This window comes from Aquarana catesbeiana, linkage group LG11 (genome assembly GCF_042186555.1).
Source record: "Aquarana catesbeiana isolate 2022-GZ linkage group LG11, ASM4218655v1, whole genome shotgun sequence".
NCBI lineage: Eukaryota > Metazoa > Chordata > Amphibia > Anura > Ranidae > Aquarana > Aquarana catesbeiana.
Window position 1 is genome coordinate 82,069,951 of NC_133334.1, and position 27,752 is coordinate 82,097,702.

Here is a 27,752-nt window from a genome sequence, read left to right on the forward strand (position 1 = left end):
AATATAAAGGAATAATGGTAGTAAAAAAAAAGGCCTTGTGGATTTAATTAACCTTTTTTTTTTTAACTCTCCTTTAAGGGGGCGTGGCAAGGGGCATGTCCTATGCCTACATACATTTGCTAGTAGGTGTCCCTTATTCCCATCTCAAAATGTTGGGAGGTATGCATACACTATACAGTTTTCTTATTCAATTTCCTTTAGATTTACCTTCAATGTATTGCAAGGGCCTGCCTGATTGCATACACACTTTTACAGTGTTTAGGTTTGACCTCATATTATATAGTTTTGGTAAATCTAAAGAAAAGTTGTACAAGAAAATTGTATAATGTATGGCCAGCCTAAGGCCTCGTACACACGTTTCCATTGTTGTAGGATTTTGTCTAGCATACTGACTATCCGCAAATTATCGTTTGACAAACCACGAATATAGTGACGTACTATGAGAGTATAAAGAGGAAGTTCATTTCTCAAGCGCCACCCTTTGGGCCCCTTCGTGTTAGTAGAAGTTAGTAGAATTTTGGTGAGCGTTGATTTTCAAATTGTACAAAACAAATGCCTTTTAAAGTATGTTTGGCATAACTACATCAGTATCACCAGCAAAGCAGCTTCATTATTATCCCATTAAAGAAGATGAGAATGTGCGCTGCATTTCGACATTTCATCAATTGCCGCGTCACGAATGTTAATTCTAGATTACGAGCAGTAGTTTACAAGACCGAACCCTTCCTAGTCGTTCCTTGATTCCGAGCATGCGTGGTTGTACATTCGACTTTTGTGTGACGGATTTCTGTACTGACCATCCAAAAATCAGATGTTGAGTTCACATACAACAAAAATTTTATAACCTTCCCATCCAGCTTTTGTCTTTTTGTAATAGACAAATCGTCTGTCGAATGCAATGTACTAACGATCCGAAAATCCACAGACAGCTCATCTTCAGACTTTAGCTTCTGATTTTCGTACCGTGTGTACGAGGACTAAGTCTTTAAAGCGGAGTTCCCATTATAAAAAAAAAATAAAAGTCAGCAGCTACAAATACTGCAGCTGCTGACTTTTAATAATCGGACACTTACCTGTCCCAGGATCCAGCGATGCGGGGGATCGAAGCCCCGCTCGTCTCCCCCTCCGCTCGACGGCGTCAGCATTTTAACTGTGGGCGCCTGGCTGTGGCTTCACAGCCGGGCACCCACTGCGCATGCGCGAGCCGCGTGCCGTGACTGGCCGCGCAATCATCTGGGACCTGTCACGTCTCCCAGATGATTGCCTAGAGGGAGGGGGGAGAGGTGATCTCCCTTCCTGCGCTGAGGGAAGTGACGTCAGGAGCCCAGGCGCTGAAGGGGGCAGACTACGAGGGACCCCCTAGTAACAGGCATTTAGAGGTGAGTAAAAAAAAAAAAATTTCTCCAAATGTTTTTTTTTTTATTTTTTAAGCACATTGATTAATTTTTTTTTTTTTTGGGGTGCAACTCCACTTTAAGGCCTCATGCACACTGGAAGTTATATAACGTTATAAAAACATCAGTAGCTTTGCAGTGAGTCTTTAAACTTTTTTCAACGTTTTTGCAATAGCGTTTTTTAGAGTTTTAGCGTGTCTTTTTTTTTAAGAAAAAAATTATTATTTTTTTTTTCAATGGATCAAAAACGTTAAAAACCGCTGGTGAGCGGCGTTTTTGAACATTTATTGACACTTATCAGCGTCAGAGCGTTTTTACAGCTGAAAAACATCTCTCAGAACCCATTCGTTTTGGGGGTTTTTTTACTGCTCAAAAACGCCACTGCCCAAAACTGCTGATAACAGCCTATGTGTGCATGGACACATAGGATAACATGATGGAGAGTTTAATGACTGTAGAAAAAAACATTTACAGCCAAAAACAGCTGCTGTAAAAACGTCAAAAAGCGTCCAGTGTGCATGAGGCCTCACTATACCAAAAACTAAAAAAATGGCTTTGGATAGCCTTTGCAATAAATGGGAAACTAGCAGGATTCATAAAAGTGATAACAACAACATGCTAGAAAAAATTATTATTATAGGATAGTCTCTTTATCATAGGTGAGGTAGTGATCCTTTATATGCAAGCTTATAGTTGTTAGCACATTTATCTCTGCGATCATGGACAAAGCTTTCATCACTTTTTGCTAATAATGATATGTTGTATAGCTTATGTGACCTATAATCCGTATACAAGCAGACACAAGCACTGTGAGTACATAGCACAAATATCCAGAAGCTGTAAATATTCTTTCATGCAGAACAGCATCATTAAACATTGTTAAGACCATAATCTGATTTTAAACCTGTTTAAACCTCTCATTCATGTGTAGGCAGCAGTGTTTACCAAGAACCATAGTTTGCTTACACAACCCGGTAATGACAATTACACATGTGATAAGTATAATGTATGCTACAATGGTGTTATTTAGAGATCAGAAATAGCGTGAAAACAAAAGAACAGGAAAGATCTGATTATAACATGAACCGATGTAGCAATAGCTGTAATCATAAATGAATGTAATATGCAAATATGACTAAACAGAGTTTTATAAGCTGAAAGAGCAATATTAGAATGCCATACAAGTCCATAAGACCAGCCATTGACATGAAATGATCTTCCCACAGTCTCAATGATTACAAGATTGAAAGCAATCATATAAAACTAGGCATTCCATAGCTGATGAATCCAATGATATTTTACTGGATCCTAAAAAAGATCCTAAAAAAGATTTGTGACAGACATAGGGCTAGGTGTCTGGGAGAGACCTCACCATGTAGTAACACTGTAATGCCCTGTACACACGATCGGACATTCCGACAACAAAATCCATCATTTTTTTCCGACGGATGTTGGCTCAAACTTGTTTTGCATACACACGGTCGCACAAAGTTGGCAGAAAATCCGATCGTTCTGAACGCGGTGACGTAAAACACGTACGTCGGGACTATAAACGGGGCAGTAGCCAATAGCTTTTGCCTCTAAATTTATTCTGAGCATGCGTGGCACTTTGTGCGTCGGAATTGTCCACACACGGTGGGAATTTACGTGAACGGATTTTGTTGTCGGAAAATTTTATAGCCTGCTCTCAAACTTTGTGTGTCGGAAATTCCGATGGAAAAAGTCAGATGGAGCCCACACACGGTCGCAATTTCTGACAACAAGCTCCGATCACACATATTCCATCGGAAAGTCCGACCGTGTGTACGTGGCATAAGGGTTTCCCACATTCTGCCATTGTCTTGTGTCGGGCCCTTCTACCTGTTTATAGTAATTGAAATGGTAAGTCCCCACTACTAAAACAGGATCTCATAGAGGTCCATTGTATGTCATGGATGTGCAGTGATATCCTATCTGCCAGCACATGTAATCATCAGTTATAGTGCCCATCTCTGTAAAGCTCACCACGCATCTTATGATCTGATTGTACAAACTCCTTTAGATCTACTAACCAGTGGCAGCTGGTGCTCCAGTCGGGGGAAGGGACCGCATGAGAACTACTACACCCCCCCGCGGGTGGTACTTACGCGGTCGGGCTTTCAATCGGCGCCGATGCAGAGCACTGAGACACTGAGAGATCGCTCTGGGCGGCCATCTCCCGAGTCCCAGATCTTCCTGAACATCCCCCCCCCCCCCCTGGCCGGCCAATACGATCGCTTCTCCTCTCGGCCAATCACGGGGAGGAGAAGCAGGAAAACAATATGGAATAATAATTTGCTATTGTCACACAACTTGGTGGGCTCAAGCCCACCCTTTTTTTTAAACCAATTAAAGCTTGAGGCTCTAATCATGTGCTTAAAAAAAAAAAAAAACATTGGAATCCATGCATCCGGTGCCCTGCATGTAGACATGCCGGATTGTATGCAGATTGATTGAATAGATTAGGCAGGTCCTCATATTATTTAGTTTTGGCAAATCTAAAGTTGATTGTACTAAGCTTGTATAGTCAGGTTGTATTGTACACTGTGACCTTAACTCCCCTTTAGGCAGACTCTTTATAATGTGCTTGTGTAACATATGAGAATGTATCATAGTCAATATTATACAAATAGGGGATGTGAAGAATAATTTATGTGTTACCTAGGACAAACGACACTGGAATCAGCTCTGCATAGTTGTTACAGTAAAGTGCCAACTGCTCAAAGTAAATCCTCTGTTGTGCATTGAGAAGAAGCCTGCAAAACAAATGAAAGAGGTCTTTACCATGCCTTGGTGACCAGTGGAGGTGACTCATTAATAATAACAGTAACTTAAATTGTGGTAGCAACCGGTTCTTGCAAAATCTTTTTTATTACTCATCCCCATTTATAAAACCATTGTATTCTAACAATGTCACAGACTGTAAATGTTTGAAATGTATTTGCTTATTCTATCATTGTTAATAATGAACTAGCAGCTAATTATTATGACTGTATAGAAGAAGGGAGCCTTTGTGTCTTAAAAGTTGGAAAAACCCATTATCCTTAAGCCGGTCATAGATGGTTCGAATTATGTATGGACAGGCTAAGTGTACCCAAGTTGATCGATCAAGAGCACAGTGAGGCTGAATCTTTATGGGCACAGTGCGGCTGCAATTGATGGGCACAGTTTTATCTAGCAGTAATGATACATAATCACCTGATAAATGGCTATTTACAGTTATACATTGCTAACAGTTTAATTTTTTCAGTTTGTTTGCGCCCCCCAAAGAATTCTGAGCACCATCCGCCACTGCTCTATAGTGTCATCTTATCACTGGTTTATAAACCAGTCTTAGGAGGGACTTGGAGGAGTGGATGAATCATTGGATTTACATGTTTTTATCTAAAACAATTTTTGATTTCTAACTATTTTTCTAATATTTTTTAACTATGTTCTGCATCAGTATTAGTTTTAGTTTGAAGATGATTGACTACAAAATGTCTCTACCCAAAAAGTTAGGTTTGATTGGAAACTATAATGATTTCAGTCAATTTTATTTATTTATAATTTGTTTTATCAATTGATATTTTTTTCCATTGATTAGCACATTAGGCTTCCTGATAAGAAAGCCCAGCGGTGGCTGCTCACTCGCTGATACTCCCTCTATACAGAAAATCTATAGGAGCCTAGAAGAGCTAGAAATGGGAAGATTGGTGTCTCTTGACTCTTTCAGTTGTGTGTACCATAAAGAGAACTAAACAGCAAGAGGTCAAATTGCACCAGACTAGTGAGGCTACCACAGCATTGCAGGTAAATAACCTAAGGGCCATACAAACGGGCTGAATATCAGGCGGCATCGTCCAGTTCAGTAGAAACCAACCAACATTCAGGCTCAAGTGTATGGCAGCCGGTCCGACAGAGGGGGTATGACTGAAAAAGGTCTGCGGATTGGCATCTGATTAGTGCTTTCAGCCAACGGCTGAGAGTGCTTAGCAGTGTGTTCTGGCAAGTGGCGCCCCCCTGTCAGAACCCAATAGCTCAGCGGGAGAGATCGCTGTTCTAACAATGGATTGTTAATACAGTGGTTCCTCCTGAGCTCATTCATTTTTACTAGTTCAGAACGCTGGGTTGAACACAAAAAAAAAATGCTAGTGTGTACCAGGCATTAGGCAGGCCATAGATGATGCGATTTTCTTTCCTGCAACCACAGGTTGCAGGATCGACTTGGATACAATCAGCCTGACCATGGATGGTTTGAATCTCTTCTGCTAATTTAGACCATCTATGGCCGGCTTTTTTTTATTATTATTATTATTATTATTAATTTTTTTTTAATTGAGATTCAACATAACAATCAAATAAAGACAAAAACATATGTCCATATGTGACATTTGCATAATATCAAAGATTCTATATACACATCTCAAAGTATTCTATTCAGGGGAAGAAAAAAACACAAACAGAAAAAATAAATAAACAAAACCCAACAACAACAAAAAAAAAAAAAAAAGGGAAAAAAACACTTCCCTTCTTAACATATAATATGTTATAAAAGGTTGAATTCACTCCGACACATCCCTGATTAAGGAACCCAACCTCCTTGACTATTAAGGTTCTTAGTATCCCTCAATTCAACTATCGGTCATTACACCCTTATTTCAGTGGAGAAGGTGAGATTTTTATCATATTAAGTAACCATCTATGGCCGACTTTAGCAGAAATGAATTGCCTCACGTTCACCACCTGCTACCAAAATATGGCAAATATGACATATTCATTATTAACATTTCACCATTTCTTCAAAAAAAAAATGACAATTTAAATTTTTAGTTGTGAACATAATAACAAAATACAGAAATACATTCTAATGCCCCGTACACACGATCGGATTTTCCGACAACAAATGTTGGATGTGAGCTTGTTGGCGGAAAGTCCAACCGTGTGTATGCTCCATCGAACATTTGTTGGCGGACTTTTCGCCAACAAATGTTGGCTAGCAGGTTCTCAAATTTTCCGCCAACAAATGTTTGTTGTCGGACTTTCCGATCATGTGTACACAAGTCTGTCGGACAAAAGTCCATGCATGCTCGGAATCAAGTACGAGCCGGAGATATAACTAGCGTTCGTAATGGAGATATCACGTACGTCTTGTATGTCACTACGATCGTAATTGTTGGCCAACATTTGTGTGACCGTGTATGCAAGACAAGTTGGAGCCAACATCCTTCGAACAAAAATCCAAAAATCCACGGTTTTGTTGTCGGTAAGTCCGATCATGTGTACGGGGCATTAGAAAAAAAAAATCAATATTAAATCTATATCACAATGCATAATGGGTCAGATACCTGTAGGTGACGCTGATAATGAAGTAGAAGCCGATGAAGATGAAGAACTCTCTGTACAATAATTTGTAGATGCTGCCTCTCCAGCGAAGGAGCAACCGAGAGAAAGTGCCAAGCTTAGCATCTGCCACACGATTGCTGTATGTGACCGTCATGATTACAGATCATCCTGTTAATTGGGTGGTGTGATTATGATAGTATGTAAAACAAAGAGATAACATGAACATTTTTCTCAATATTTCTACCAAAAAACCTTTCTGAAACAAATCACAAAAGTTACAAAAAGTACTCTCCTACTCCTTGTACGAGGATAGAAGGAGATGTGGGCCTATAGTTACAGTGTTTGTATACTTTGAAGATTAAAGTATATCCAAACCCAAGACCAAAAATGTAATTCATTTCAGGTGACCAGTCCTTAGATGTAGTGGTTGCATTAGGTTTCATTCAGGCTAAGAACATCTACAGCTAGTACAGAAAATACTTGTTGATCTCGCCAGCAGGGCCGGACTTGCCTACCGGCTGCCTGGCTGCCCCTGGGGCCGCTGTGAGGGCAGCAGCACCTGAAAAAAATATGGCTGCGGGGCCGGGCCGACATGCAATTGCGCAGGCGCCACGCTGTTCCGAAGCTAGCCGTGCTCGGGAAAGCCCGTACGCGCTCTGCAATTTTCGGAAAGGCGGGCGCATGTGCAGTGACACGATGGCGCAGAGCGGCGCCATTTTTAAAAGTAAAGCATTACAGCGTTCAGTGAGGTCTCGTCTGGTGGTGTGTGCCTCTTCCTACGTCCCCCCGCAGCCTCCTACCTCCTGTCCCCCCTGCAGCCTCTGACCTCCTGTCCGTCCCCCCACGCAGCCTCGGACCTCCTGTCCTCCCCCGCAGCCTCAGACCTCCTGTCCTCCCCCACAGCCTCTGACCTCCTGTCCCCCCCCCTGCAGCCTCTGACCTCCTGTCCCCCCTGCAGCCTCTGACCTCCTGTCCGCCCCCCTTAGCCTCTGACCTCCTGTCAGCCCCTCCACACCCTCTGACCTCCTGTCGTCCCCCCCCGCAGCCTCTGACCTCTCCTGTCACCCCCTCCACAGCCTCTGACCTCTCCTGTCATCCCGTCCGCAGCCTCTGACCTCTCCTGTTGTCCCCTCCGCAGCCTCTGACCTCCCCTGTTGTCCCCTCCGCAGCCTCTGACCTCCCCTGTACCATCCGCAGCCACTGACCCCTGTTGTGCCATCCGCAGCCTCTGACCTCCCCTGTACCATCTGCAGCCTCTGACCTCCCCTGTACCATCCGCAGCCTCTGACCTCTCCTGCACCATCCGCAGCCTCTGACCTCTCCTGTACCATCCGCAGCCTCTGACCTCCCCTTGTACCATCCGCAGCCTCTGACCTCCCCTGTATCACCAGCTGCCTCTGACCTCCTGTTGTCCCCTCCGCAGCCACTGACCTCCTGTTGTCCCCTCCACAGCCTCTGACCTCCTGTTGTCCACCCTGCAGCCTCTGACCTCTCCTGTCGTCCTCTCCGCAGCCTCTGACCTCTCCTGTCATCCCCTCCGCAGCCTCTGACCTCTCCTGTTGTCCCCTCCGCAGCCTCTGACCTCCCCTGTCGTCCCCTTCGCACCCTCTGACCTCTCCTGTCGTCCCCTTCGCGGCCTCTGACCTCCCCTGTCGTCCCCTCTGCAGCCTCTGACCTCCCCTGTCTGCCCCTCCGCAGCCTCTGACCTCCCCTGTCGTCCCCTTCGCACCCTCTGATCTCTCCTGTCGTCCCCTTCGCGGCCTCTGACCTCCCCTGTCGTCCCCTCTGCAGCCTCTGACCTCCCCTGTCTGCCCCTCCGCAGCCGCTGACCTCCCCTGTCGTCCCCTCCGCAGCCGCTGACCTCCCCTTTCGTCCCCTCCACAGCCGCTGACCTCCCCTGTCGTCCCCTCCACAGCCTCTGACCTCCCCTGTCATCCCCTTTGCAGCCTCTGACCTCCCCTGTCGTCCCCTCCGCAGTCTCTGACTTCCCCTGTACCATCCACAGCCTCTGACCTCCCCTGTACCATCCGCAGCCTCTGACCTCCCCTGTACCATCCGCAGCCTCTGACCTCCCCTGTACCATTCTCAGCCTCTGACCTCTCCTGTACCATCTGCAGCCTCTGACCTCCCCTGTACCTTCCGCAGCCTCTGACCTCCCCTGTACCTTCTGCAGCCTCTGACCTCCCCTGTACCATCCGCAACCTCTGACCTCCCCTGTACCATCCGCAGCCTCTGACCTCCCCTGTGCCATCCGCAGCCTCTGACCTCCTGTCGTCCCCTCCGCAGCCTCTGACCTCCCCTGTCGTCCCCTCCGCAGCCTCTGACCTCCCTGTCATCCCCTCCGCAGCCTCTGACCTCCCCTGTCGTCCCCTCCGCAGCCTCTGACCTCCCCTGTCGTCCTCTCCGCAGCCTCTGACCTCCCCTGTGGTCCCCTCCGCAGCCTCTGACCTCCACTGCCATCCACTCTGCAGCCTCTGACCTCCCCTGTCATCCCCTCCGCAGCCTCTGACCTCCCCTGTCCTCCCCTCCGCAGCCTCTGACCTCCTGTCATCCCCTCCGCAGCCTCTGACCTCCTGTCGTCCACCCCGCAGCCTCTGACCTCCTGTCGTCCCCTCCGCAGCCTCTGACCTCTCCTGATGTCCCCTCTGCAGCCTCTGACCTCCCCTGCCGTCCCCTTCGCAGCCTCTGACCTCTCCTGTCATCCCCTCTGCAGCCGCTGACCTCCCCTGTCTGCCCCTCCGCAGCCGCTGACCTCCCCTGTCGTCCCCTCCGCAGCCTCTGACCTCCCCTGTCGTCCCCTCCGCAGCTTCTGACCTCCCCTGTACCATCCGCAGCCTCTGACTTCCCCTGTACCACTCGCAGCCTCTGACCTCCCCTGTACCATCTGCAGCCTCTGACCTCCCCAGTACCATCCGCAGCCTCTGACCTCTCCAGTACCACTCGCAGCCTCTGACCTCTCCTGTACCACCCGCAGCCTCTGACCTCTCCTGTACCATCCGCAGCCTCTGACCTCCCCTGTACCATCCGCAGCCTCTGACCTCCCCTGTACTATCCGCAGCCTCTGACCTCCTGTCATCCCCTCTGCAGCCTCTGACCTCCTGTCGTCCCCTCCGCAGCCTCTGACCTCCCCTGTCGTCCCCTCCGCAGCCTCTGACCTCCCCTGTCGTCCCCTCTGCAGCCTCTGACCTCCCCTGTCATCCCCTCCGCAGCCTCTGACCTCCCCTATACCATCTGCAGCCTCTGACCTCCCCTGTACCATCCGCAGCCTCTGACCTCCCCTGTACCATCCGCAGCCTCTGACCTCCCCTGTACCATTCTCAGCCTCTGACCTCTCCTGTACCATCCGCAGCCTCTGACCTCCCCTGTACCTTCCGCAGCCTCTGACCTCCCCTGTACCTTCTGCAGCCTCTGACCTCCCCTGTACCATCCGCAACCTCTGACCTCCCCTGTACCATCCGCAGCCTCTGACCTCCCCTGTGCCATCCGCAGCCTCTGACCTCCTGTCGTCCCCTCCGCAGCCTCTGACCTCCCCTGTCGTCCCCTCCGCAGCCTCTGACCTCCCCTGTCGTCCCCTCCGCAGCCTCTGACCTCCCTGTCATCCCCTCCGCAGCCTCTGACCTCCCCTGTCGTCCCCTCCGCAGCCTCTGACCTCCCCTGTCGTCCTCTCCGCAGCCTCTGACCTCCCCTGTGGTCCCCTCCGCAGCCTCTGACCTCCACTGCCATCCACTCTGCAGCCTCTGACCTCCCCTGTCATCCCCTCCGCAGCCTCTGACCTCCCCTGTCCTCCCCTCCGCAGCCTCTGACCTCCTGTCGTCCCCTCCGCAGCCTCTGACCTCCTGTCGTCCACCCCGCAGCCTCTGACCTCCTGTCGTCCCCTCCGCAGCCTCTGACCTCTCCTGATGTCCCCTCTGCAGCCTCTGACCTCCCCTGCCGTCCCCTTCGCAGCCTCTGACCTCTCCTGTCATCCCCTCTGCAGCCGCTGACCTCCCCTGTCTGCCCCTCCGCAGCCGCTGACCTCCCCTGTCGTCCCCTCCGCAGCCTCTGACCTCCCCTGTCGTCCCCTCCGCAGCTTCTGACCTCCCCTGTACCATCCGCAGCCTCTGACTTCCCCTGTACCACTCGCAGCCTCTGACCTCCCCTGTACCATCTGCAGCCTCTGACCTCCCCAGTACCATCCGCAGCCTCTGACCTCTCCAGTACCACTCGCAGCCTCTGACCTCTCCTGTACCACCCGCAGCCTCTGACCTCTCCTGTACCATCCGCAGCCTCTGACCTCCCCTGTACCATCCGCAGCCTCTGACCTTCCCTGTACTATCCGCAGCCTCTGACCTCCTGTCATCCCCTCTGCAGCCTCTGACCTCCTGTCGTCCCCTCCGCAGCCTCTGACCTCCCCTGTCGTCCCCTCCGCAGCCTCTGACCTCCCCTGTCGTCCCCTCTGCAGCCTCTGACCTCCCCTGTCATCCCCTCCGCAGCCTCTGACCTCCCCTATACCATCTGCAGCCTCTGATCTCCTCTGTACCATCCGCAGCCTCTGACCTCTCCTGTACCATCTGCAGCCTCTGACCTCCTCTGTACCATCCGCAGCCTCTGACCTCCCCTGTCGTCCTCTCCGCAGCCTCTGACCTCCCCTATACCATCCGCAGCCTCTGATCTCCTCTGTACCAACCTCAGCCTCTGACCTCTCCTGTACCATCCGCAGCCTCTGACCTCTCCTGTACCATCCGCAGCCTCTGACCTCCCCTGTACCATCCGCAGATTCTGACCTCCCCTGTACCATCCGCAGCCTCTGACCATCTCTTGTCTTATATCACGTCTGCAGTCCGGAGAGGAGTCAAGAGTGGGACTGCCGCAGGGATAGGGGTCATGGGAGAAGTCAGACATGTATGGACTGTGGAGAGGAAACTATGGTATAAAACCAGAGCCACCGAGCTGGAGCTGACTGACTGAGCCCTGCATGGTGCACCTGAGAGGAGGTCAGTGACAGCGCCGCCAGGCCAGCCTGAGAGGGGGTGTCAATACAATATTGTAAGGGGCACTGATATAAAGGTTTCCCCCTTATATCAGTAAACCCCCTTACCTTAGTGTTTTCTTTCTGCGGAAGGTGGTCTCTGGTCACCAGAGTCCTCTCCACATTCCCAGAGTTCCCCTTTACATCATAGTCTGCAGGATTCCACCTTGCAGTGCAAGGGGGAACTCTGATGTAAAGGGCAATGCTGCAGACCCGGATGTAAGTGAGAACTCTGATGTAAATGGAATGCAGTGGACTCTGATATAAGTGGGGTCTCTGGTCACCAGTGCCCCCCTTTTATATCAGAGTTCCCGCTTAGATCGTGATCTGCAATGTTCCCCTTTATGTCAGAGTTCCCTTGCACTGTAAAGGGGAATCCTCCTGATATATGGGGGTACTCTGTGCTGGGTTATATTAATCTGACCTTCATGTAAATGGAGAAATATGTTTTTTGACTTTTGTTTAACTTAAACACATTGCTAATAGCTTTAGCTACATGTTTATAGCTTAAATATTAATATTTGCAATGAAAACTGCCATTTTAGGCACCTATTTTTTTGCAGTGTCAGTAAAAAATGTGCCAGTAAATGGCACGATTTTTGCCAGTAAAAAAATTGTGCTGTTTATAAATTCCATGTCTCTCTTATCTATATATAATAAGCTCTTCAAATGTGCTGTAAAATGCATGGTTTTCCCTTTTGTGAACAAGAAAATAATGACGTTATGCGGTTGGGCTGGTATAAAAATTCTATGGGGCTGGTATGAAATTATTTCCAGGGCTGGTTTTTATTCCCAGTCCGGCCCTGCTTGCCAGGTATGCAGCGTCCTTATGACTTACTTTGAAATGAATTGAAATTATAAACAATGTTAACTTCTTTCCAAGCTATCTTTTGTAAACTACCATTTCCCAAGGCCCCCATGTAATGGAAATTAAGAGAGGAGGATGTGTTTGTTGCTCCCTCCATAGATATAGTTGAGTGGGTGAGTGTAGCCACCGTAGGATAGGATGTGTGTTATTGGAGAACATAAAACAAAAAAGGAACACTAATGCAGCCACTACATCACAGGACTTTTAAGCTGCAACTTTTTTTTGTTTGTTTTTGGGTTAGATATGGGCAGTTTGTGGCTTGAACTTTTTTGACAATGATAGAGTATGAGTAGAGTATGATTATGTGTAGGGCAGTACAATTATGCGTGTTCATGTTACTTGTTGTTAAAAAAACTACACTACTTGTGAAAATGCTGCACATCAGTGATAAGGTTGTCCTTAAAGTGGATCTTCAAGGTATCTGAGCACCACGAACCAAAAACACGATTTAATTCATTTTTAATATTCAAAGCAAACTCCCCCATCCATCCATGTCCCCATGCTTTATTTTGTTGAGAAATCATTTTGAAAAACACCCTCTAGCAGTTCTGCCCGTGGCCATCTTGAGTAAGGTCAAATGGTTCATGTAGCATTTACTTCCTGGAATCCATCTGCCCTTAGGCCCCTTTCACACTGGGGCTGTTTACAGGCGCTAATGCGCTAAAAATAGCACCTGCAAACCGACCCAAAACAGCCGCTGCTGTGTCTCTAGTGTGAAAGCCCAAGGGGTAAAACCACCCCGCTAGCGGCCGAATACCACCGCTAAAACAATGGTAAAGCACCGCTAATAATAGTGTCGCTTTACCGCCGACGCACCTCCCGCCCCCCAGTGTGAAAGGGGCCTTAGCTCAAGCATGCATGCAGGGGGGTGTGCTTAGTTGAGAAAACCCCTCCTCCTCTCCTTCCCTCCCCTCCTGAAGATGCCTGGGCTGTATGACATCATTTGCCGAGGCAAGAAACCAGGAAGTAGCCAAAGAAATGTAAAAACAAAAGTTTAAAAATATCTATTTACTAATGCTAACAGCGTGCGGATTAAAAATAACCAATGTTAATTGGGAGATTGATGTTCCAATTTAAAGACTCACCTTTTCCAGAAAATAGTCTATGCAGTTTTTGGGCCCCTGTGGAAAATGTTCAAAAATATTATTTTATTATTGTGATACCTATAGGCCATTTGAGTCCACTCAGAAGCCTGGCCTGAAAACTCCCAGTTAGCAACCCACATGTCCTGCCCTGTTGGTAGGATGTGAAAACAGTTGGAGTGGCGGTGCGTCCATAAGGGCGCACAGGCGCCGCCCCCTTTCTCCTGCCACCCTCTATATCACCAATAGATAGATTCATGCATTGCATGAATCTATCTATTGCCGCCGTTGCCACCCCCTATTCAGGCTCCCGGCCCCTTTTCGGGCGCCGGAATTACAGCGGTGGGGGGTGTTTTTGAAGCACCTGATTAGAGCTATAGGCTCTAATAGGCGTCAAAAAAGGTGACCTGCAAGCGCCAGCAGGAGGAGAGGACGGGAGATGAGAACGGCAGGAGACGCATGGAGGACCCCGCTCGTCACCGTCACCCGCTGCCCCACCAAGATGGGGGTCACACTGGGGACATTCAAGGGCACATTGGCAGCAGCAGTGGCAGCGTTTAATGAGCACAGTGGCAGCGTTTGACGAGCACAGTTTCTGCAATTGATGGCACAGTGGCAGCATTTGAGGGCACAGTGGCAGCGTTTGATGGCACAGTGGCTGCAATTGATGATTTCTTTTCAAAAATTTTTTGTGCCCCCCCAAAATATTTTGAGCACCAGCTGCCACTGGTTGGATCTTCACTCCCAGCATTGCAGGAATACCCCATGGTTTTCACGTCCTAGCAACAAGTTAGCGTTTAATGGGCACAGTGGCAGCGTTTGGCAAAGTGGCTGCAATTGATGGCACACTGGCAGCATTTGATGGCACAGTGGCAGCGTTTGATGGCACAGTGGCAGCGTTTGATGGGCACAGTGGCAGCGTTTGATGGCACAGTGGCAGCGTTTGATGGGCACAGTGGCAGCATTTGATGGCACAGGGGCAGCGTTTGATGGCACAGTGGCAGCATTTGATGGGCACACTGGCAGCGTTTAATGGGCACAGTGGAAGCGTTTAATGGGCACAGTGGAAGCATTTGGCACAGTGGCTGCAATTGATGGCACAGTGGCAGCGTTTGATGGCACAGTGGCAGCATTTGAGGGCACAGTGGCAGTGTTTGATGAGCACAGTGGCAGTGTTTGATGGCACAGTGGCAGCGTTTGATGTGCACAGTGGCAGCGTTTGATGGCACAGTGGCAGCATTTGATGGCACAGTGGCAATGTTTGATGGCACAGTGGCAACGTTTGATGGCACAGTGGCAGCGTTTGATGGCACAGTGGCTGTAATTGCTGATTTTTTTTCAAAATTTTTTGCGCCCCCCCATAAATTTTGAGCACCAGCCGCCACTGGTTGGATGTTCACTCCCAGAATTGCAGGAATACCCCATGGTTTTCACGTCCTAGCAACAAGTCAGGACCTAGGGGTTGCTAACTGTGAGTTTTCAGGCCAGGCTTCTGAGGGGACCCTATTGGCCTACAGGTATGACAATAATATTATTGATAATTTTACAAACTGCATAGTTTATTTTTCTTATCTAGTTCCAGATAAGTTAAACTCAGCCGGTTCACACTGGTGCGATGCGAGAACACTGCGAATCCACTGCTTGTTCCCGCATCGCATGTCAGTTCACACTGCTATATGCGAATCGCTGGGGAGTGTCAATACATTGTTAACGACACCCCCAGTTCAGCTCGCATATCGCACTGCGAACTGACATTTCGGACATGAATCGGATCGCATGTGTGTGAACACACATGCGATCCGATTCTGGTCCGAACAGAAAAAAGGGTCCTGTGCATGTTTGCACCGAATGCGGTGCGATATCAGCCATACTATCTCTATGGCTGATATCGCACCACACAGACATCGCATGTAATGTGAACGGCAGTGCGCTGCGAATTACATGCGATGTCTGTGCGATGTTTGGCATCTCACCAGTGTGAACCGGCACTCAAGAAGGTTATATTTATATCTAGGCTACCTACCCTTCTTACAGTGACAGCAGATTTAACAGGTACATTTGCTGGAATCTAATTAAGGGATGATAGTAAGCCTTTTTACACACTATGAGTTTTTTCATTCAACCCAGCGAGTCAGCCTTGGTCGGAGGCGCTGTACTAACTATGCGAAGTTAGTGCAGCAATCTCCCCCGCCGAGCTGTTGTGTTCTGACAGGGGGACACTCCCCCCGAACACTCTGCCATTGGCTGAGAGCGCCGATCAGGAGTCGATTGGCTGCTGGTTTTCCAGTCATCAGCCGTCTTATGGAGGCTGTAGTCGCTCCCCTGCCCCGGCCAAGTACACTAAAAGACTGCCTATAGCATTAGCAAGTGCTGCGCTACAACAGGCCCGCCGCCGGGGGCTATATTTGTGCGGTAGCCGGCTGGGACCAGGGAGGACAGGTCGGGGAGGGTTTTTTCGTGCAGGGACTCTTTTTTGCCGCCCCCCCCAAAGTGTCGCCCTAGGCCTGGGCCTTGTCGGCCTAGGCCAAGAAACAGCATTGCCTGTAGGTAAAAATCACAAAGTGGGCTTTACTACTGACTTAACAGGGGCACAGGCAGCAATAAAAACCTAATAGGTGTTCTGATCCCTCTCTAGTCTTTACCCAAAACTAAAAAAAGTTTTGCCTTTAATTATACTTTAAGTGTTTTTTTCCAAGAAGAAGATTTTATACAAAAAAATAAGAAAAGTGACATGTAACCTGTAAGGTTAGCTTATAACGTTTAACCAATAAAAAAACTGTATAAATTGACTACAAACCAGGATAGCTTCCATTTAATGAAACAGTGCCAATCACAATATTAATAGAATATATACAATACAATATATAAGGTCCGTAGGTGCTTATACTACCTTGGTCTTTACACAGTATTATCCCTTTTAAAAATGTAGACAGAAAATTAAATCACATGTAACTTCAGAATAGTAGGGGGGCTTTTTGTAGGAGAACATTCATCATACTACACATTTTACATTATATTGATCATATTATGTTTTGCATTGCTTATTAGTTATGCTATAACATTTTTGAGCTCTCCCACATACTACAAAGTTGCACTATGAATATAGTATACACCGTTTGCAAATAAATGACAATACATTCGCCTGGTGGTCATTTGGGGTACTGTAAGTTAAATATTAATATAATAGTTTGGAAAATATTAATAAAAATCCTCACATATAGTTACCATAACTATATTAAAATTCTATTTTTAATGTAAAATTTAGTCATTTGGTAATGTTTGGGTTAGTGGCTCTTTAAGAGCTGTTTGCCAGGCATAGGTCCCTCTAGTTGTAAATGGGCTGAGCTTAATACCTAATCTTAGGAAGAATGTTCCTAATGTTGTGTTGTCCATTTGAAGTATTAGATCAGTCTTGGCATCTAATATTCTCTTTAGGATTTTGTAATCAATAACAACAAAGTTCACGAAGACAGTCCAATCATCATAGCGTCTTGTCATTAAAAGGTTACTCACCATTCAGCTCTGAGTTGTTGCACCCCGCTTATTTCTGTCTTCACCCATTGAGATCTACAGCAGAAATGACCAAATCTTTCCTTGTGATCCATTAATCCCCCCTTTACAGTGTGCACTCTGTTGTCCCTGTAACCACCACCCCCACTACCATCCGCACACTGTTATTGGCTTAGTGTGCGCAGCTCCTGGCACTGCTCTCCCTGCTCAGACATAAACTGTTTGCACTTTACATCTTTTCCTGTTTGGATTTTCTTGGAGATTAATAGGGACAGAATTAACAACTTCTTAATGTGTGGGTTAGGTCCAAACCATCATAATACAATACGAAAGTAACAAGAGTAGAGTAGAAAACAACACTCCCTGGAGGAAGGGTATATGTACAGTGTATCTAAGGGATCCCCATGCATAATTCAAACATCCAAAATATAAAAATGGTACAAAAGAGGCCACACTATAGATGTTTCCATGAGTAGATCAACATGGTATCACATATGGTTTCTTATGACTTTGTTGACTAAAGCAGTGTATATCATAAACATGTTTTAAACAAAATAAAGTTTTCTTCTTTTTTTGCCCCACTTTTATCTAAGTGCTGCTAATCTTCTCTAACATCTTACAGTCATTGCCTGTCTACATGCAATCAATTGTTGCTTTAAAAATATTGCTCTGGAGAAACTTTCTGAGAGTAACCACAGTACGCAAGTGATAATGTGACAATGTAGGAGTACAATTGAAACACGGCTGTCACCCTCTAACAGGAAATGCCTAAAATGACAGGATTACTAGGAATAATTTATAGATATGCTGCATATTTTAAAAGATTGAAAATTCATTTTGAAATTAAATTCATGTGGATGTTACTTGACATGTACCACCTACCTTAACATTGTTGGTGACCAAGTACAATTTCCTGATGGCAGTGTCTTCTTTCAGCAGAATAATGCAACATTGCAAAAATGGTTCAGAAATGGTTTAAGGAGCGTAACAACAAGTTCAAGGTGTTGACTTGGCCTCTAAATGTTTCAGATCTCAGTTCAATCAAGCATCTGTGGGATGTGCTGGAAAAACAAGTCTTATCCAATGAAGCCTCACCTCGCAACTTGCAGGGCTTAAAGGATCTGCTACTGACGGCTTGGGTCCAGATACCACAGCATACCTTCAAAGGTCTAGTCGCATCTATGCCTTGGTGGCAAGAGGGGGACCTACTCAATATTAGGTGGGTGGTCATAAAGTTATGGCTGATCTTTGTGTGTGTGTATATAATAATGGCAACAGAAACTACCCAAATGACCCTGTTTAACCACTTACGGACTGCCCGCCGCAGTTTAACGTCGGCTGTTTGAAGGAGGATATCATTGTTATGGCAGCAGCTAGCTGCCATAACTCCGGTATCCCCTTCTTCAGTGGGGAGTCTGCTACAAGATAAAAGTGGTCTCTGTGGCAGATTCGACGCAAGATCACGTTTATCGGCGGCGGGAGAGGGGCGATTAGAGCCTGTATCTTGACGAACGACTCAGCCCAAGAAAGGGTAACTGAAACCAGGGGCTTATCCTTCTGGATAACTGGGAAAGAAACAAAGTCACCTAAGGTCTGTCCATGACAGGACCTCAAGGTTCGGGCGTTCCCTGGATGGGTAGGACAAGACTTCAAAAAGTGATCTGCCTGGCCACGTTAAAGGCACAATCTCTCCCTCCTCCTAAGGGTTCTCTCATCCGCAGAGAGAGGCATGAAGCCCAGGTGCATGAGTTCATCTTCACTGACCGACTCTGTACCAGGAGGCATGGGAGGTGAGGGAGGCAAGGGTGGGACTGCAAAGCTCACAGACAAATGTACAGGAGGCTTCTACAAGCACTCCTTAAAAGAGAGTTTTTCTCTGTAGTCAATGAGGATGGCAAACGTGATCAACTTCTCCAGCTCAGTGGGTATATCTCGGACTGCTATCTCATCCTTGATGGTATCCGAGAGACCATGAGAAAAAGCAGCCACGAGGGCCTCATTGTTCCAAGCAACCTCTGCTGCTAGAGTACGGAACTCAATGGCGTAATCTGCAACAGTTCTCTTACTCTGTTTGATGGACATGAGGCACTTGGCAGCAGAAGCAGAGCATGCGAGAACGTCAAATACCCTTTTAAAAGAAGCCACAAACTCAGGGTAACTCAAGACAACAGGTTTTTGCTTCTCCCATAGAGGGTTTGCCGAGGCCAAAACTCTCTCAGAAAGCAAAGATATCATGAAACCTAATTTGCTTCTGTTTGTGGGAAATGCCTGGGGCAGCATCTCAACCTGGCTGAGAAACCCTCTGCATTGGACTGGATCGCCCCCAAATCACCCCCAAATCGCTGGGGAAGCGAAGCGGAACTAGACATACCACTTATAGAGGTGATGCTCGAGGCCAGTGCCTGCACAGAGCCTGAAGCAGCAGCAGGGATGGCCTACAACACAGGTTGTACCGGAGCAGCCACAGTGGGAGATTCCAGGTGAGCTGTGCGACTCAGGAGCGTTTGTAACGCCATGGCAAACTGATCCATGCAATGATCCTGCTCATCCAGTCTGGAAAAAATATTACCAACAAGTGGATTGGCAGCATCTTCTGAATTCCAGGTCTTCGCCTACTGTCAGAAGCAATGAATCAGACCGAGACAGAAGTACAGTTAAATCACACTTGTTTAATAATAAAAGTAAATAGAACAAACGTAGTCAAAACATAGCCAAATTTCGGTAACCGGAACGGATAGTCAGACAAGCCAGAAAGTCAGGAAGCCAGGGAACGGCGTAGTGGAACAGCAAGCAGGATCTGGAGCCAGAAGGAATGTCAGCCCAGCAAGTCTTTAACAGGAATGCAGGAGAGGAGTCTCTGTGATATTGACCAGGGCGAAGGCAGAGATCATCTGGGCTGGACGACTTAAGTAGGCAGGACTGACGAGCAGGATATCATCAACAGGTGAGTCACTGTGGAGAGATAGGAGCTGGCAATTAGCCGACAGCTGAGCATGCAGCTCAGAGAAGGAAGGGCTGAACCCAGCCCTGACACCAAGATAAACTTATTTGGTTCAGATGGTGTCAAGCATGTATAACGGAAACCAAGTGAGGAGTACAAAGACAAGTGTATCTTGCCTACAGTCAAGCATGGTGGTGGGATTGTCATGGTCCGGGAGCTGCATGAGTGCTGTCGGCACAGGGGAGCTTCAGTTCATTGAGGGAACAATGAATGCCAACATGTACTGTGACATACTGAAGCAGAGCATGATCCCCTCTCTTCAGAGACTGGGCAGCAGGGGATTATTTCAACATGATAACGACTTTCTGACACTAGGGCAGGTCCCTCTGACTCGCAACAAAAACCGCTAGTGGGAGGCTGTCAGGTACCTCTGACAGGCTAACACCCCCTCAAGTTAAGGCAAAATAATAACATTATTTAACTCAAACACATGTTTAGGACTAATTTATCTGATTTCTCCCCACAGTTTCAAAAACAGGAAAATCATAGCCCAGTATTATATTGTGTTGGAAGTTGTTAACCACACCCATGAGGCGCTTTATAGTTATACTAGGTGTCTTCACTGACAGGACCACAGTAGGTAGTCTTTTGGCATGTCATGTTTATGAAGTACTCCTATTCAGTCTGGGCCAAGTTTGGCCAGGTCCACCAAACTGGTGGAGACAAATGTGACAAGGCTTCTAGAGCCTAATAATGACTCCACCGGATGTCCTTCTACTGTAATGGGACATATCTGTCTTCCAGTGTCACTTCCTCTATGTGCTGCAAGAACAGGCTTGGCAATTATTCACGCCTCCCTAGATCACATTTTATAGGCTCATATAATATAGGCCACCTGGCAGCCACAAGTCCTAGTCCTTGGTACTGCCAGCACCTAATATGTCATCTTTCTCTCAAGGAAAAGACTCCTTTTGGGCTAGAAGGTTGTTCATATTTGGGACCTATGGGCAGGTCTGCTGATAAGGCAGTACAACTGGCCCTGTTGTACTGGGCCCAGGCCATATAAGCTAAACAGGGGGGGCCAAGTGCAGCCTTAGGCCTATTGTAATGTGCCTATGCACACATAAAAATATGCATTTTCGGTCAGTAATTTACGCCTCATGCGCGCAAATGCATTGTCCATTAACATATTGTGACCGCTAGAATACGTTTGCGTGCAAAAATGTGCAAAATTGCATGAAGGCATATGCGCGAGAATATGCGCAAATACATAAAAAAAAAAACGCCTGAAAAAATAGATGCTGAAACAGGAATATCGTGTGCAAGAGGCCTTATTGTTATTATTTCTACCTAAATTAATAAATGTATTTTACTAGACCACACCCTCACTCCTACTTGCTTACCAGGGCTTAAATTACATTTCCCTGGGCCACCCAGGAGGTGGGAGCAGAGGAGGGACTTTTTTCATTTTCTGGGTGTAGGCAGATAAAGTAGGTGCTGCTTTTACGCTGCACCCAGGCGGGATAGGGGTGTAGGTGTGGTTGGGGGGGGGGGGGCATCAGGTGGGCTGTATGAGGCACCATGATTTCTAACAGCCCTGCCTATGGGTGTCTCACCCACCTCCTTAAGAGCCTGTATACCCCTTGAATAGAAAAGAATAGTCTTACCCAGTGGCAGCCCGTGCATTGTGTGTGCATGGGCGCTGCCCCCTCATCCTTTTCCTGGCCCTTTTCAGGACACAGGACACAAAGATTCCTATGGCGGGGGTGGGAGGGGGTGGTACTTTTTGAAGCACCTGATTAGAGCCAGATCCTCTAATAGGCTTCAAAATAGGGTGGGCTCGGGGAGCAGAGAATGCGCCCTGATCCCACCCAATTGTGTGAGGATAGCGAATTAATTTTCACTATTTTCACACTAACCTTTCTCCCCGCCAATCAGTAGGCAGGGCATCAGACCTGTTTCCTGATTGGCCAAAGCGCCAGGCCACCCTATTAGTTGACTGGCGCTTAGGAAGAGAAGCGGAGGAGACATGCGCTGGAGCGGAGGTCGCCACTGCTCTGGTGCACTTGGAGGAGCTGCTGCCTGGCGGTAAGTCCCAGCCAGGGGGTCTGTCAGAGCCACGCGTGTGGGGGGTGCTGCCAGAGCCGCACAACCGGGGGGGTCAGTGGGCACAAGTGGCTGCATATACTGGGCACAAGTGGCTGCATTTGACGGGCACAAGTGGTTGCATTTGATGGGTACAAGTGGCTGCATATGATGGGCAAAAGTGGCTGCATTTGATGGGCACAATGGCTGCATATGATGGGTACATGTGGCTGCATATGATGGGCACAGTGGCTGCATATGATGGACACAGTGGCTGCATATGATGAGCACAATGGCTGCATATGATGAGCACAGTGGCTGCATATGATGGGCACAATGGCTGCAATCAGCTTGAAGGGGGAATCCAAGAGTTAGTCCTTTGTAGCAATATGTCAGCCACACTCTTGGACTCTGTAGGTTTAATGTACCATTGTATCTGAACAGGCAAAGCTCAGATGTCATGGTCACAGACCACTTGCTCTACAATCTGTGCCAGCTTGGGCACCTCCGCTTGCAACCACTTGTATGAAAGGCAGAACAAATCATACATCTAAGACCAATAAGTGGCTGCATTTGATGGGTACAAGTGGCTGCATTTGATGGGCACAAGTGGCTGCATATGATGGGCACAAGTGGCTGCATTTGATGGGCACAAGTGGCTGCATATGATTGGCAAAAGTGGCTGCATTTGATGGGCACAAGTGGCTGCATATGATGGGCACAAGTGGCTGCATATGATGGGCACAGTGGCTGTGTTTGATGGGCACAAGTGGCTGCATTTGATGGGCACAAGTGGCTGCATATGATGGGCACGAGTGGCTGCATTTGATGGGCACAAGTGGCTGCATAGGATGGGCACAAGTGGCTGCGTTTTATGGGCACAATGGCTGCATATGATGGGTACAAGTGGCTGCATATGATGGGCACAGTGGCTGCATATGATGGACACAGTGGCTGCATATGATGGGCACAATGGCTGCATATGATGGGTACAAGTGGCTGCATATGATGGGCACAGTGGCTGCATATGATGGACACAGTGGCTGCATATGATGGGTACAAGTGGCTGCATATGATGGACACAGTGGCTGCATATGATGGGCACAATGGCTGCAATCAGCTTGAAGGGGGGATCCAAGAGTTAGTCCTTGGTAGCAATATGTCAGCCACACTCTTGGACTCTGTAGGTTTAATGTACCATTGTAGCTGAACAGGCAAAGCTCAGATGTCATGGTCACAGACCACTTGCTCCACAATCTGTGCAGGCTTGGGCACCTCCGCTTGCAACCACTTGTATGAAAGGCAGAACAAATCATACATCTAAGACCTTGTGGGCTTATCCCAGGGTCATATTGCAATGTGAACGCACTGTGCTCAGACAGCCATGGTACTCCCAAGCCTAACTAGGATTTTCTTTTGAGTTTAGGATATTCCTTGGCATCTTGAGGTTGTACGCCATACTACAACCTTAAGGGGCTCCCCCGTTACAAACATGCTAGCATATCAGCCCACTGCTTCTCGGGTAGCCTCTCACTTTCAGAATCTCTCTGAAAGATGCAGAAGTAGACCTCAACAACACCATCCTCCAGGGACAATTTCCATAAAGCACTGTACACTAGCTATCAAAGTGTAGATGTTGACCCTGTCCCTCCTCACTGGACCGATTGATAGCAGCGAGAGCCATTGGCTTCGGGGTCCTGTCAATCAAATCCTATGACGAGGGAGTGGGGCTCAGAAGCGAGCCCTCATATGTGCAACCATCGGAAGCAGCTTCCAATGATGGCACACGGAGAAGAGGAGATGTGGAGAGCGCTGGCGGCAGACCAAAGAGGAGGATCAGTGCTGCTCTGTGCAAAACCATTGCACAGAGCAGGTAAGTATAACATGTTTGTTAATTTATTTTTAAAAAAAATGGAAGCTTTAATATCACTTTAAGTATGTTTTTTTAACTTGCTTTTGTTTAGATATGCCTAAGAGCAGATGTTGGTTTAGTCATCGCTTTGACCTTTTGCATTGTTTTTAATTCTAAACTGTTATATTTGAGGATCAGGAGTATCATCTTTGCAATCTTTGTTTGAGCTTATTATTGTGTGTTTTGTTTGTGACCCTGTATACATTTTTGGAGATGCAGGATTATTCGGTAAGGTAAAACGCATGTGTCCTGTAGCAAACACAGTTACTGACTATTGTAAAGTTAAATCTGGTCCAATACAGAAAAGGTTTCAGAATCAGACTGTAACTCAAGAGTGAGCAATGATAACATATTACTTGAAAAATATTTTGTCTGGATGGAAGTATCAAACTTTGTAAGACAGCTCACATGACTAGACTGCTTATATCCAGGGTTGCGCTCTGTTTCAGAGGGACAAGATTAAAGTATATCTAAACCCTCACTTTGTAAAACAACCAATACAGTTTAAAATAGATATGAAAGGCAAAACATTTATGTATAAATGTAAAAAACTATATAAATACTTTTTCTCCCCTTTTTTATTTGTTCTCAGCTGCAAAGACAAGCTGGGGGAGGAGAAACAGCAGCACACTGAACTTTAGTAAATGGCTGTGCTTAGCAGAAATCTGATCATTGGAGGTGAGCAAGCTAAGTTCTCAGCACAGCTAGAAAACCGACCATGCTGTGCTTTCATGCTTAGTGTGGTCAGTTTTTAATAGGAACGCAAAGTTCTGTTAATGCTAAATATAAGATGCTGAAGGATGAGGGTAATCAGGGCAGGTTCTGAAGGAATGTGTTGTCTTTGAATTTTTGTTGTCTAATAAATTTGTTTGTTGTGGATAGTGAATATTGTATTATCAACAGCCTTCGAGAAGCTTATAAACATTATGTTTTAAGTATACATAAACAAAGTGCAGCGCTCAATAGCAAATAAATACATACAATTAAAGTGAAAATGCTGGGCAAATAAAGTGCATAAACCAATACAATCAATAATTATGGTCAAACTGGAATTCATAAATAAAAGTGCAAGTGCTGTGAAATCAAAGTAATAATGATCAAAAAGTCCATAAATAAAGTCCCATAAGAAAATCCATGAATCTGTGTCTAGGGATATTGGATCCGTGCTGAAAGTATATATTAGAAGACCACCAACGTTACACCAACCACATGATAAACCTAGAGGCTTACCAGAGAGCCAGCAACCATCCTTAATCAGAGGGGTCAGAAAACGTTCAATCGAATCCCAGATCCACTCTATATGGGTCCCGGTGTTATCTCGGAATAACCATGGATGGTGAATGACAGGAGACTCACAAACATGCCAGGAGGCAGCATCCGGAAACCCTCAATGGTGATCAGTGGTTGGAGTATATGCAAAATATAAAACTACATATAGCGCAATACTGTAGATATCTTCACTTTTTTTAAAAGGTAGTGCACTTACATTAAAACATCAGTAATGAGTGTGTACACAAGTCATATCCCATACTGGTCACTTTTCCCACATGTAAAATGGCCACATGCACAGTAGCGTGTGTACGTAGCTCCTCCCAATGCACTTCATCATACGTGTCGTCATCAGGGGACCCCCAATAAATCTTAGAAAGATATCCCCTAGACTGTGTTATTGGAGCCAATGTGAATGGACTGGTGCTAGTGTTGGTAGGTAGCCTCTGTAAGGGTCAAATAATTCTAGCGGCCCCTGCGGGGGTAGAGCTACTTTGGCGATTCATAAAAAACAGTGACATTATGCCAAACATATTGAAAAATATACTTAAAATCAGTAATAATAACAGTATTACATTTGTTGATTATAAAATGCCATTTTATATAAAATATTTATTTAAAATATTTGTGTCAGTTGGTGATCTATAGCAGTAAACTGACAAAGCCTAAGGAAGAACAAAATACTGTAATATAAAAAAAATACCGGTAATCACTGCTCCATGAACAGCAGTTGTTTTCAGCATTCATCTTGTCTGAACTTGTTAATAAACTTGCCATTTAATTTATTCTTATGGTTGGTAACCTTTGTTCAGTGAACACTCATGCATCTATGCATTTTCTGCTTCAGTTGGCCCTATGGGTGTGGTTGGCTTTTACTGACTTTCTTCTGGTCATGTGACTGAAGTAACTAAAGGGCAAGTTGGGGACATAGTTTATATCTTCAACATTGCAAGAAAATTACTACAGTAGCATCAAGGTGTAAATGCCCATTGTTCGTTGGTAAAGCTTGGAATGTCAGAGAGGGCTTGAAAGATGGAATAAGTCCTAACTAGATTGCAGGCCAGGCCACACTTTGATTGGCTTCTATGCAGGGATGAAAGAACACATTTCATGGCCCCATAGTAAAATTGTGGAGCCCACTGTTCAGTGATATCAGTGGCACCTACAGTGGGGCAAAAAAGTACTTAGTCAGCCACCAATTGTGCAAGTTCTCCCACCTAAAAAGATGACAGAGGCCTGTAATTAAATAATGATATTTGAAGCGCTTCACAATGTGCATGAAAATGAATATATAAGAATAAATATAAATAGTCAAATAAATCCAGCGGTGAGTAAAAATTCCTATAAAATCCAGCAATCAAAATAGTGTAAAATTATAAAAAATTAGTGACACCAAATGTGTAAAAAATTCACATAAAAAATCCACATAAAAATAAATATATAGAGACCTGTAATTGTCATCATAGGTATACCTCAACTATGAGAGACAAAATGTGGAAACAAATCCAGACAATCACATGTCTGATTTTTGAAAGAATGTATTTGCAAATTATGGTGGAAAATAAGTATTTGGTCACCTACAAACAAGCAAGATTTCTGGCTCTCACAGACCTGTATCTTCTTCTTCAAGAGGCTCCTCTGTCCTCCACCCATTACCTGTATTAATGGCACCTGTTTGAACTTGTTATCAGTATAAAAGACACCTGTCCACAACCTCAAACAGTCACACTCCAAACGCCACTATGGTGAAGACCAAAGAGCTGTCGAAGGACACCAGAAACAAAATTGTAGACCTGCACCAGGCTGGGAAGACTGAATCTTCAATAGGCAAGAAGCTTGGTGTGAAGAAATCAACTGTGGGAGCAATAATTAGAAAATGGAAGACATACAAGACCACTGATAATCTCCTTCGATCTGGGGCTCCACGCAAGAATACACCCCATGGGGTCAAAGTGATCACAAGAACGGTGAGCAAAAATCCCAGAACCACACGGGGGGACCTAGTGAATGACCTGCAGAGAGCTGGGACCAATCTAACAAAGGCTACCATCAGTAACACACTACGCTGCCAGGGACTCAGATCCTGCAGTGTCAGACGTGACCCCCTGCTTAAGCCAGTACATGTCCGGGCCCGTCTGAGGTTTGCTAGAGAACATTTGGATGATCCAGAAGAGGATTGGGAGAATGTCATATGGTCAGATGAAACCAAAGTAGAACTGTTTGGTAGAAACACAACTCGTTGTGTTTGGAGGAGAGAGAATGCTGAGTTGCAACCAAAAAACACTATGCCTACTGTGAAGCATGGGGGTGGCAACATCATGCTTTGAGGCTGTTTCTCTG

The 27,752-nt window shown here is 46.4% G+C and overlaps 1 protein-coding gene across 3 annotated transcripts in view; it reads right to left on the reverse strand.

Annotated features, from left to right (window-relative positions):
- Window positions 1–17,370, reverse strand: part of LOC141112130 (bestrophin-4-like) — a 55,399-nt gene extending 38,029 nt beyond the window's left edge. For 2 of the 3 annotated variants that reach the window (XM_073604609.1, XM_073604606.1), the window contains exons 1-3: window positions 17,209–17,370; window positions 6,740–6,905; window positions 4,074–4,168 (exon numbers count right to left, since the gene is read on the reverse strand). In XM_073604609.1, the coding sequence (XP_073460710.1) occupies window positions 4,074–4,168; window positions 6,740–6,891 (247 nt within the window). In that variant the 5' untranslated portion in view covers window positions 6,892–6,905; window positions 17,209–17,370. Of the gene's footprint in view, window positions 1–4,073; window positions 4,169–6,739; window positions 6,906–13,698; window positions 13,732–17,208 lie in introns of those variants that run through there. The other variant, XM_073604607.1, reaches the window with a different exon arrangement.
- Between the last annotated feature and the right edge of the window lie 10,382 nt (window positions 17,371–27,752).